We start from the raw sequence: 12,811 nt of genomic DNA on the forward strand, positions 1-12,811 counted from the left end.
CACACATGCTTAGTCACCTCCTCCTAATGAGACCAGTGCTGGAGGACATACACGCTCAGTCACCTCCTCCTAATGAACCCAGTGCTGGAGGACACACACGCTCAGCCCCCTCCACCTAATGAGCTGAGTGCTGGAGGACACACGCTCGGTCCCCTCCACTAATGAGTTGAGTGCTGGAGGACACACATGCTCAGTCACCTCCACCTAATGAACCGAGTGCTGGAGGACACACACGCTCAGTCACCTCCTCCTAATGAGCCGAGTGCTGGAAGACACACACACTCAGTCCCCTCCACCTAATGAACCGAGTGGTGGAGGACACACACGCTTAGTCATCCTTACCTAATGAACCGAGTGCTGGAGGACACACGCTCAGTCACCTCTTCCTAATGAGCCGAGTACTGGAGGACACACATGCTTAGTCACCTCCTCCCAATGAGCCGAGTGCTGGAAGACACACATGCTTAGTCACCTCCTAATGAGCCCAGTGCTGGAGGACACACACGCTCAGCCCCCTCCATCTAATGAGCCGAGTGCTGGAGGACACACACGCTCAGTCACCTCCACCTAATGAGCTGAGTGCTGGAGGACACACACGCTCAGCCCCCTCCATCTAATGAGCCGAGTGCTGGAGGACACACACGCTCAGTCACCTCCTCCTAATGAGCTGAGTGCTGGAGGACACACATGCTCAGTCACCTCCACCTAATGAGCCCAGTGATGGAGGACACACACGTTCAGTCACCTCCACCTAATGAGCCCAGTGATGGAGGACACACACGCTCAGTCACCTCCACCTAATGAGCCCAGTGCTGGAGGACACACACGCTCAGTCACCTCCAACTAATGAACCCAGTGCTGGAGGACACACACGCTCAGTCACCTCCTAATGAGCCCAGTGCTGTCAGATAATTTTGAACTATTATAAGGTATTTAAGGGCAGTTTTTTAAAGGGGATGTTTACGATAAAACAATGGCTGCTTTATCCCATAAACAGCGCCACTTCTGAGTCCAGGCTGTGTGCGGCATTACAGTAGAGCCCCATTCATTTCACTGGAGCGGAGCTGCAGTACCAGACACAGCCTGGGGCTAGGGGGGGGCGCCGGACCTGGCAGATATGAAGTTACATTTGTCAGGACTCATTTGTTTTCATTATTTGCAGGGAGGACGCCGCAGCTCCGAAGACCCTGCCCTGGCCCAAGGGCAATGATTCCAGCCTGGCATATAAGAATGGCACCTTATCCTCCATGGGCAGCCACCGCGATCACAAGCCGTACCCGCCCAAATCGCCCTCTGACACCACCTCCATCAACACCGCTCTGGGGAGCAACGTCGGCTACAGACCCCCCTATGTCAACGGCAGAGTGACAACCCCCACCCCCAGCATGTCCAGCCAATCACTGCCCACCTACATGGCGCCAACCAATGGCAACTACTACAGCACGGCCGTGCCAACAAACCGGGGGACCCTGCAAAAGACCAACGGTGTGGATCCGCAGCCCCCCAGGAAGGAGATCAACATCCAGTCCGGGGTCACTGCGTCCAACCTGGTGCGGATGGGGGCCGTGCCCGTCATGGTGCCCGCGCAGAGCCAGGCCGGCTCCCTGGTGTGACCAGCTCCCCTATACAGGACTGAATGTTTACAGGACTCGCTGCCAACACATAGGAAAGGCTCGGCGTCATCGTCCGTCCGCCATGTCACCCGCCAGCGAAACCCGCAATCAGCATCTCGCGTGTCCCGGGGCGCGGACATTCCCCGGACCGCCGCTCTCATCACTGCCATGTCCCGCGCTGTCTGTATCCACGCCCGCGCTTTACACTATCGGCTCCCGCGACTTTAGAACGTTTCCCATCTGAATTTCTACATCTTTTCCCTGGTGCAAAAAGCACCGGACGACACGATGACCACCAGAAATCCAGCACCGCCGCCACCGGAAACCCAGCACCGCCGCCACCGGAAATCCAGCACAGCCGCCACCGGAAACCCAGCACTGCCGCCACCGGAAATCCAGCACCGCCACCACCGGAAACCCAGCACTGCTGCCACCGGAAAACCAGCACCACCACTGAAAATCCAGCACCGCCAACGGAGATCCAGCACCGCCGCCACCGGAGATCCAGCACCGCCGCCACCGGAGATCCAGCACCGCCGCCACCGGAAACCCAGCACCGCCGCCACCGGAAACCCAGCACCGCCGCCACCGGAAACCCAGCACCGCCGCCACCGGAAACCCAGCACCGCCGCCACCGGAAACCCAGCACCGCCGCCACCGGAAATCCAGCACCACCACTGAAAATCCAGCACCGCCAACGGAGATCCAGCACCGCTGCCACCGGAAACCCAGCACCGCCGCCACCGGAAACCCAGCACCGCCGCCACCGGAAACCCAGCACCGCCGCCACCGGAAATCCAACACCACCACTGAAAATCCAGCACCGCCAACGGAGATCCAGCACCGCCGCCACCGGAAATCCAGCACCGCCGCCACTGAAAATCTAGCACCGCCAACGGAGATCCAGCACCGTCGCCACCGGAAATCCAGCACCACCGCCACCGGAAATCCAGCACCACCGCCACCGGAAATCCAGCACCGCCGCCACCGGAAATCCAGCACCGCCGCCACCGGAAATCCAGCACCGCCGCCACCGGAAATCCAGCACCGCCGCCACCGGAAATCCAGCACCGCCGCCACCGGAAATCCAGCGCCACCACCGATCATGTGACTGCAGACTGTCTGGTCGGTGACATTGCTGTCATGTCCTCTCCATTTAAAGGAACAGGCCAAGATAAAGTGCTTTGTGAAGGCAGCGGGATCTCGGCGTGGCCGCCTTCTGTTATAAAGAAGTGATGGGTCCCATCGTCGTCGTCCCCAGTATCTCGCCCCCTGCTGGTCGTGGAGACAAATGGTGACTCAAGAGAACTGCTGGGAGTTGTAGTGTCACAGTAACCGAAGAGTCGCATATCACCGGACAAAACGGAGCGACCCCAACTCTCATCATCCCCCATGTAATAATGATGGGGAAAATAGTGCTCTGGGAAACACGCAGACAGTATCACACAGGAGAGGATTAGATACACGGCTCAGCAGACAGTATCACACAGGAGAGGATTAGATACACGGCTCAGCAGACAGTATCACACAGGAGAGGATTAGATACACAGCTCAGCAGACAGTATCACACAGGAGAGGATTAGATACACGGCTCAGCAGACAGTATCACACTTGGTCAGCTTGGATACCCAGCTCAGCTGCCCTCTGCTACGTGTTGTGATCTGTGTATCGTCCTGAGAGTCGCGCCCTCGGTATCTCCGTATCTCCGCGGTGCAGGGACGAGGGATCAGTTCACCGTTTATCCCCCGTCTGCTCTGGTCCAAGTAGATTGAGGTTGGCCGATCTTCATTTAAAGGGAAAGCGTCTCTTTTAGAATTGCTGCATCACATTCCTGGGGGCCCTTAGGCCGTGTGCACACAGAGTTATACTGACGGCGTTTTCTAGTGGAAACCGATGCAGGAATGGCGGCTTGTATGGGAAGTTTATGGAATCGTTTTTCCTTTCCGTCTTTGCAGCCATCTGATTGGACGGCGCCTGGTTTGGAGCTTTTTCCAGCGATCATGTGCACATTATAGAAGAATAAAACGCTGAAGGCAAAAACAGCCACAGTGCAATAGAAAGGGATAAGAGCAGATTGCCGGGGTATGACGCGGACCCCCGGCGGCCGCTCCTCCATGTGCACACTGCCGTATCAGAGAATGAGGCAGTGACAGGCGTTATAATGGCGTCTTCCTCCGAATGTAATGAGGTCGGATCCATTATTACTTGCAGAACTTTTCTCACTATTCTGCAGACAAAGCCATAGACCCCGGCGCCCCCCGCAGGTCCCAGCGTTATCCTGCACTATCACCCTCATCATCCTCATTTAGGGGCATTCGCTGCTTTGCTTTATCCTCCCTCCGGTCGTTATTACCGTCAGTGCAGTATTCGCTCGGTCTGCGATCTCGCTGCTCGCACTCAGCCGCAGCAGCGACCTCCAATCACAGGACCCCATTCTGCTTCATTATTTATGGGTTTTTGTTACTTTGTGGATTTTTATAATGAACTTGTACAGAACAGAAATGAAACCAAAGGCGCTGAGAACGCTGAGTGAGCGGGCATGATTGTATACACTATATGGTGGGGCTGAGCGAACGGGTGTGATTGTATACACTATATGATGGGGCTGAGCGAGCGGGTATGATTGTATACACTATATGATGGGGCTGAGCGAGCGGGTGTGATTGTATACACTATATGATGGGGCTGAGCGAACGGGTGTGATTGTATACACTATATGGTGGGGCTGAGTGAGCGGGTATGATTGTATACACTATATGGTGGGGCTGAGCGAACGGGTGTGATTGTATACACTATATGGTGGGGCTGAGCGAACGGGTGTGATTGTACACACTATATGATGAGGCTGAGCGAACGGGTGTGATTGTATACACTATATGGTGGGGCTGAGCGAACGGGTGTGATTGTACACACTATATGATGAGGCTGAGCGAACGGGTGTGATTGTATACACTATATGGTGGGGCTGAGCGAACGGGTGTGATTGTATACACTATATGATGAGGCTGAGCGAACGGGTGTGATTGTATACACTATATGATGGGGCTGAGCGAGCGGGTGTGATTGTATACACTATATGATGGGGCTGAGAGAGCGGGTGTGATTGTATACCCAAATGGTGGGGCTGAGCGAACGGGTGTGATTGTATACACTATATGATGAGCCTGAGCAAGCAGGTGACATGTTATATGATGGAGCTGAGCGAGCGGGTGTGATTGTATACACTATATGATGAGGCTGAGCGAGCGGGTGTGATTGTATTCACTATATGATGGGGCTGAGTGAGCGGGTATGATTGTATACACTATATGATGAGGCTGAGCGAGCGGGTGTGATTGTATACACTATATGATGGGGCTGAGCGAGCGGGTGTGATTGTATACACTATATGATGAGGCTGAGTGAGCGGGTGATGTTATATGATGAGGCTGAGTGAGCGGGTGTGATTGTATATGTTATGTAATGGCGCTGAGCGAGCGGTGTTAATATATATATATGATGAGGCTGAGCGAGCGGGTGTGATTGTATATGTTATGTAATGGCGCTGAGCGAGCGGTGAGCTGATACACATAATTGGATGATTGTATACACTATATGATGGGGCTGAGCGAATGGGTGTGATTGTATTCACTATATGATGGGGCTGAGTGAGCGGGTATGATTGTATACACTATATGATGAGGCTGAGCGAGTGGGTGTGATTGTATATGTTATGTAATGGCGCTGAGCGAGCGGTGTTAATATATATATGATGAGGCTGAGCGAGCGGGTGTGATTGTATACACTATATGATGAGGCTGAGTGAGCGGGTGATGTTATATGATGAGGCTGAGCGAGCGGGTGTGATTGTATACACTATATGATGAGGCTGAGCGAGCGGGTGTGATTGTATATGTTATGTAATGGCGCTGAGCGAGCGGTGTGAATATATATATGATGGTGTAGTGAATGCTCTCAGCAATGCCAAGTTATTCCTTTTGTCATATTTAAACTTTAAATTTTCAATAAAAAGAAGAAATTATAGTTTTCGGCATCGTCTTTTGTGTCTGTTGTAATAAGTATGTGAACCTCGTCCTTTGTGTCTGTTGTAATAAGTATGTGAACCCCGTCCTTTGTGTCTGTTGTAATAAGTATGTGAACCCCGTCCTTTGTGTCTGTTGTAATAAGTATGTGAACCCCGTCCTTTGTGTCTGTTGTAATAAGTATGTGAACCCCGTCTTTTGTGTCTGTTGTAATAAGTATGTGAACCTCGTCCTTTGTGTCTGTTGTAATAAGTATGTGAACCCCGTCCTTTGTGTCTGTTGTAATAAGTATGTGAACCCCGTCCTTTGTGTCTGTTGTAATAAGTATGTGAACCCCGTCCTTTGTGTCTGTTGTAATAAGTATGTGAACCCCGTCCTTTGTGTCTGTTGTAATAAGTATGTGAACCCCGTCCTTTGTGTCTGTTGTAATAAGTTTGTGAACCCCTGTTATAATTTATATGATAAATCGCCCTGCCACAGAGTCGTATTCCTATTACTAGATGCCGGGCTCATCATATTTTACCATTGGTCCCTATGCTTTCCCTGCCATGTCCAGTGTGCATTGCCGTCCCCCTTCCCGCAGCAGCAGTGCCTGTCATGGCTTCTAACACCTTACTACAGTGTGTGCAGCTGCTCAGTTTCTCCAGCAGAGGGCGGAATATAATCAGGAGAATCCGCCGCCTCCAGAACATTCAGAGATCCAGATCGTGTAAGTGACATTTGTGTATGTTATATACAAAAGACACTATGACGGTCGTCAGTCGGGCGCTCTGTACCAGTGACGGTCGTCAGTCGGGCGCTCTGTACCAGTGACGGTCGTCAGTCGGGCGCTCTGTACCAGTGACGGTCGTCAGTCGGGCGCTCTGTACCAGTGACGGTCGTCAGTCGGGCGCTCTGTACCAGTGACGGTCGTCGGCCGGGCGCTCTGTACCAGTGACGGTCGTCAGTCGAGCGCTCTGTACCAGTGACGGTCGTCAGTCGGACTCTTCAGATGTACCTGCTCTGACACATTGTAACAAACTATCAGGATGGGAGATTTGTGCTGCTCATATCTTCACCCCTCCAGCGACTGTAGCCTGGATACAATTGTGACAAACCCTCAGCTGTGGGGATGTTGGTGACTGAGGCGAGGGCAGCTTTGTCCTGCACATGCGCTGTATGTGGGATCGCTTATAGAAGTGCAGAGGTTGATCCCCGCTGAGCACGACTCCATCCCTACAATCATCCGCCGCCCCCTGACAGCCTGGGAGGAGCGGTAGCTTAATATTGTAGTCACGTCCTCGCCTCACCGCAGAATCCACAGACACCGAAATGACATGATTTATACAATTCTGCATATAACTCCGACCGCGGCGGCTAATATACAGTATAATCCGGGGCAGAGGGCTCCAGCCGGTCACCCTGCCACCATACTGGCGGAGTGGAGACTCGGGGCGCTCCCGTATAGCGGAGTGGAGACTCGGGGCGCTCCCGTATAGCGGAGTGGAGACTCGGGGCGCTCCTGTATAGCGGAGTGGAGACTCGGGGCGCTCCCGTATAGCGGAGTGGAGACTCGGGGCGCTCCCGTATAGCGGAGTGGAGACTCGGGGCGCTCCTGTATAGCGGAGTGGAGACTCGGGGCGCTCCCGTATAGCGGAGTGGAGACTTGGGGCCCTCCCGTATAGCGGAGTGGAGACTCGGGGCGCTCCTGTATAGCGGAGTGGAGACTCGGAGTTCTCCCGTATAGCGGAGTGGAGACTCGGGGCCCTCCCGTATAGCAGAGTGGAGACTCGAGGTGCTCCCGTATAGCGGCGTGGGGACTCGAGGTGCTCCCGTATAGCAGAGTGGAGACTCGGAGTCCTCCCGTATAGCAGAGTGGAGACTCGGAGTCCTCCCGTATAGCGGAGTGGAGACTCGGGGCGCTCCCGTATAGCAGAGTGGAGACTCGGAATCCTCCCGTATAGCAGAGTGGAGACTCGGAGTCCTCCCGTATAGCAGAGTGGAGACTCGGAGTCCTCCCGTATAGCAGAGTGGGGACTCGAGGTGCTCCCGTATAGCGGAGTGGAGACTCGGGGCGCTCCCGTATAGCAGAGTGGAGACTCGGAATCCTCCCGTATAGCAGAGTGGAGACTCGGAGTCCTCCCGTATAGCAGAGTGGAGACTCGGAGTCCTCCCGTATAGCAGAGTGGAGACTCGGAGTCCTCCCGTATAGCAGAGTGGAGACTCGGAGTCCTCCCATATAGCAGAGTGGAGACTCGGAGTCCTCCCGTATAGCAGAGTGGGGACTCGAGGTGCTCCCGTATAGCAGATGGGGACTCGAGGTGCTCCCGTATAGCAGAGTGGGGACTCGAGGTGCTCCCGTATAGCAGAGTAGAGACTCGGAGTCCTCCCGTATAGCAGATGGGGACTCGAGGTGCTCCCGTATAGCAGATGGGGACTCGAGGTGCTCCCGTATAGCAGAGTGGGGACTCGAGGTGCTCCCGTATAGCAGAGTAGAGACTCGGAGTCCTCCCGTATAGCAGATGGGGACTCGAGGTGCTCCCGTATAGCAGAGTGGGGACTCGAGGTGCTCCCGTATAGCAGAGTGGAGACTCGGAGTCCTCCCGTATAGCAGATGGGGACTCGAGGTGCTCCCGTATAGCAGAGTGGGGACTCGAGGTGCTCCCGTATAGCAGAGTGGGGACTCGAGGTGCTCCCGTATAGCAGAGTGGGGACTCGAGGTGCTCCCGTATAGCAGAGTGGGGACTCGAGGTGCTCCCGTATAGCAGAGTGGGGACTCGAGGTACTCCCGTATAGCAGAGTGGAGACTGAGTCCTCCCGTATAGCAGAGTGGAGACTCGAGGTGCTCCCGTATAGCAGAGTGGAGACTCGGGGCGCTCCCGTATAGCGGAGTGGAGACTCGGAGTTTTCCCGTATAGCGGAGTGGAGACTCGGGGCCCTCCCGTATAGCGGCGTGGGGACTCGAGGTGCTCCCGTATAGCAGAGTGGAGACTCGGAGTCCTCCCATATAGCAGAGTGGAGACTCAGAGTCCTCCCGTATAGCAGAGTGGAGACTCGGAGTCCTCCCGTATAGCAGAGTGGGGACTCGAGGTGCTCCCGTATAGCAGAGTGGGGACTCGAGGTGCTCCCGTATAGCAGAGTGGGGACTCGAGGTGCTCCCGTATAGCAGAGTGGAGACTCTGAGTCCTCCCGTATAGCAGAGTGGAGACTCGGAGTGCTCCCGTATAGCAGAGTGGAGACTCGGGGCGCTCCCGTATAGCAGAGTGGGGACTCGAGGTGCTCCCGTATAGCAGAGTGGGGACTCGGGGTGCTCCCGTATAGCGGAGTGGAGACTCGGGGCGCTCCCGTATAGCGGAGTGGAGACTCGGAGTTCTCCCGTATAGCGGAGTGGAGACTCGGGGCCTTCCCGTATAGCGCAGTGGAGACTCGGGGCGCTCCCGTATAGCGGAGTGGAGACTCGGGGTGCTCCCGTATAGCGGAGTGGAGACTCGGGGTGCTCCCGTATAGCGGAGTGGAGACTCGGGGTGCTCCCGTATAGCGGAGTGGAGACTCGGGGCGCTCCCGTATAGCGGAGTGGAGACTCAGGGCGCTCCCGTATAGCGGAGTGGAGACTCGGAGTTCTCCCGTATAGCGGAGTGGAGACTCGGGGCCCTCCCGTATAGCGGAGTGGAGACTCGGGGCCCTCCCGTATAGCGGAGTGGCGACTCGGGGTGCTCCCGTATAGCGGAGTGTCGACTTGGGCCGTCCCGTATAGCGGAGAGGCGGTCCTTTTTACCGCACCGGTGGAATGCCGATGGGTTATTGAGTTAGGCATGGGGAGGTGCCTGATCTTAAATATCCTCATGAAGGGACAGGAGCTCCGGCTCATTAATATCTATGGTCCCCAATCTAGAAGGGAGCGGAAGTGTCTCTTTATGAGGATCAGCCCCCACCTGGGACACGAGACCCCGAGACAGAGGAGGTGCCAGAGGTGACGTATGATAGCACCGCCTGTAATAGTACAGATAGACTCGCCTGGTGAATGTACACATCCGGCACACCCCAGGCCACGAGGATGACCCCACCAGCCAAAAAGTCCAACACACCCTAGGCCACAAGGAAGACCCCACCAGCTAAAGAGTCTGGCACACCCCAGGCCACGAGGATGACCTCACCAGCCAAAGAGTCCAACACACCCCAGGTCACAAGGAAGACCCCACCAGACAAAGAATCCGGCACATCCTAGGCCACGAGGAAGACCCTACCAGACAAAGAGTCTGGCACACCCCAGGCCACGAGGATGACCCCACCAGCCAAAGAGTCCAACACACCCTAGGCCACAAGGAAGACCCCACCAGCTAAAGAGTCTGGCACACCCCAGGCCACGAGGATGACCTCACCAGCCAAAGAGTCCAACACACCCTAGGCCACAACGAAGGCCCCACCAGACAAAGAATCCGGCACATCCTAGGCCACGAGGAAGACCCTACCAGACAAAGAATCCGACACACCTCAGGCCACGAGGATGACCCCAACAGACAAAGAGTCCGGCACACCCCAGGCCACGAGGATGACAACAACAGACAAAGAATCCGACACACCCTAGGTCATGACGAAGACCCCACCAGACAAAGAATCCGGCACACCCTACGACACGAGGAAGACCCCACACCACAAAGAATTCCACACACCCCAGGCCACAAGGAAGACCCCACCAGACAAAGAATCCGGCACACCCTAGGCCACAAGGAAGACCCCACCAGACAAAAAAATTTGCACACCCTATATCGCATGGAAGACCCCACCAGACAAAGAATCCGGCACACCCTAGGCCACAACGACGATCCCACCAGACAAATAATCTGGCACACTCCAGGCCACGAGGACGACCCCATAATTTTCTCATCATTTTAGAAGATATATTTTTTTACTCTTAGGGGTACTTTGTACACTACGACATCGCAAGCCGATGCTGCGATGCCAAGCGCGATAGGCCCCGCCCCCGTCGCAGCTGCGATATCATGGTGATAGCTGCCGTAGAGAACTTTATCGCTACGGCAGCCTCACATGGACTCACCTGCCCTGCGACGTCGCTCTGGCCGGCGACCCGCCTCCTTATTAAGGGGGTGGGCTGTGCGGCGTCAGAGCGGATAGAACAAGGCATGAGCGGATAGAACGAGGCGGGAGCGAATAGAATGAGGCGGGCGCGGAGCGGATAGAATGAGGCGGGAGCAGATGTAATGAGGCGGGAGCGGATATAATGGGGCGGGAGCGGATAGAACGAGGCGGGAGCAAATATCACGAGGCGGGAGCTGATAGAACGAGGCAGGAGTGGATAGAACGAGGCGGGAGCGGAGCGGATAGAACGAGGCGGGAGCGGAGCGGATAGAACGAGGCGGGAGCGGATAGAACGAGGCGGGAGTGGATAGAACGAGGCGGGAGCGGATATAATGAGGCGGGAGCGGATAGAATGAGGCGGGAGTGGATATAATGAGGCGGGAGCGGATAGAACGAGGCGGGAGCGGAGCGGATAGAACGAGGCGGGAGCGGAGCGGATAGAACGAGGCGGGAGCGGATAGAACGAGGCGGGTGCGGAGCGGATAGAACGAGGCGGGAGCGGAACGGATAGAACGAGGCGGGAGCGGATAGAACGAGGTGGGAGCGGATAGAACGAGGCGGGAGCGGATAGAACGAGGCGGGAGCGGATAGAACGAGGCGGGAGCGGATAGAACGAGGCGGGAGCGGAGCGGATAGAACGAGGCGGGAGCAGATAGAATGAGGCGGGAGCGGATAGAACGAGGCGGGAGCGGAGCGGATAGAACGAGGCGGGAGCAGATAGAATGAGGCGGGAGCGGATAGAATGAGGCGGGAGCGGATACACGAATATAATGAGGCGGGAGCGGAGCGGATAGAATGAGGGGTGAGTGGATAGAACGAGGCGGGAGCGGATAGAATGAGGCGGGAGCGGATAGAACGAGGCGGGAGCGGATAGAACGAGGCGGGAGCGGATAGAACGAGGCGGGAGCGGATAGAACGAGGCGGGAGCGGATTGAGGCAGGAGCGGATAGAACGAGGCGGGAGCGGATACACGGATGGAACGAGGCGGGAGCGGATCTAATAAGACAGGAGCGGATAGAACGAGGCGGGAGCAGATAGACGGATGGAACGAGGCGGGAGCGGATAGAATGAGTCGGGAGCGGATAGAACGAGGCGGGAGCGGATCTAATGAGACGGGAGCGGATAGAACGAGGCGGGAGCGGATAGGACGAGGCGGGAGCGGATACACGGATAGGACGAGGCGGATTTCTTCTCTGGACATTCAGGATCTCCTCGTAATGTAAATACTTCAGAGCGGAGGAGGCGCAGACACGGAGCGATGTCCTGTGATGAGCGGATGGAGCGAGCTGTCGGCACGTCCGCCCACTGCCCGCTGCTGCCAGAACAAACAGCCCCTAATGGAGGGAAGTGAGGAGCTGTGCGAGCCGCCACACACAGCGGAAAGAGAGGAGGCGACAGCCCGGACACAACGTGACGCCGCCATCAGCCTGTCCAAAAAAAGTCACTATTATGTGACAACCAATATGGCGGCCATCTGCACCCAGCTTTCCAAGACCCCTGCATGTCAAATCTTCTAACTATAGAGCAGCAATGATACCGGGCATCACTATGAGGGCACGAGCAGCAGCAGCCGACCACCTGCAGGAGTCAGTGACCCGAGGAGCAAAACAGGATTCCTGCGTGTTCTATTTCCCTAAATCCAGTGTTTTTCCACTGCGGCATCCGATATAAGAAACCGCACACAATATATCCGCAGCGAAAACTCACAGTATCTGCGGATTGTGCTGTGGACATAGGTGCAAGTTTCACCCAATAATATACAAAGGGTGAAATGTGAGGCAGAAATTACATTACATGGAAACGTAGCCTTATACTCCAGAGCTGCACTCACTATTCGGCTGGTGCAGTCACTGTGTACATACATTACATTACTGATCCTGAGTTACCTCCAGTATTATACTCCAGAGCTGCACTCACTATTCTGCTGGTGCAGTCACTGTGTACATACATTACTGATCCTGAGTCACCACCTGTATTATACTCCAGAGCTGCACTCACTATTCTGCTGGTGCAGTCACTGTGTACATACATTACATTACTGATCCTGAGTCACCACCTGTATTATACTCCAGAGCTGCACTCACTATTCTGCTGGTGCAC

The 12,811-nt window shown here is 55.5% G+C and overlaps 1 protein-coding gene across 1 annotated transcript in view; it reads left to right on the forward strand.

The window, feature by feature from the left end:
* The window catches only part of ESAM (endothelial cell adhesion molecule), a 95,499-nt gene extending 89,863 nt beyond the window's left edge, over positions 1-5,636 (forward strand). The window contains exon 7 of the mRNA XM_075328567.1: positions 1,163-5,636. Coding sequence (XP_075184682.1) covers positions 1,163-1,613 — 451 coding nt within the window. The 3' untranslated portion in view covers positions 1,614-5,636. The remainder of the gene's footprint in view (positions 1-1,162) is intronic.
* Positions 5,637-12,811: the final 7,175 nt, after the last annotated feature.

This window comes from Anomaloglossus baeobatrachus, chromosome 11, assembly GCF_048569485.1.
Source record: "Anomaloglossus baeobatrachus isolate aAnoBae1 chromosome 11, aAnoBae1.hap1, whole genome shotgun sequence".
Taxonomy (NCBI): Eukaryota; Metazoa; Chordata; class Amphibia; order Anura; family Aromobatidae; genus Anomaloglossus; species Anomaloglossus baeobatrachus.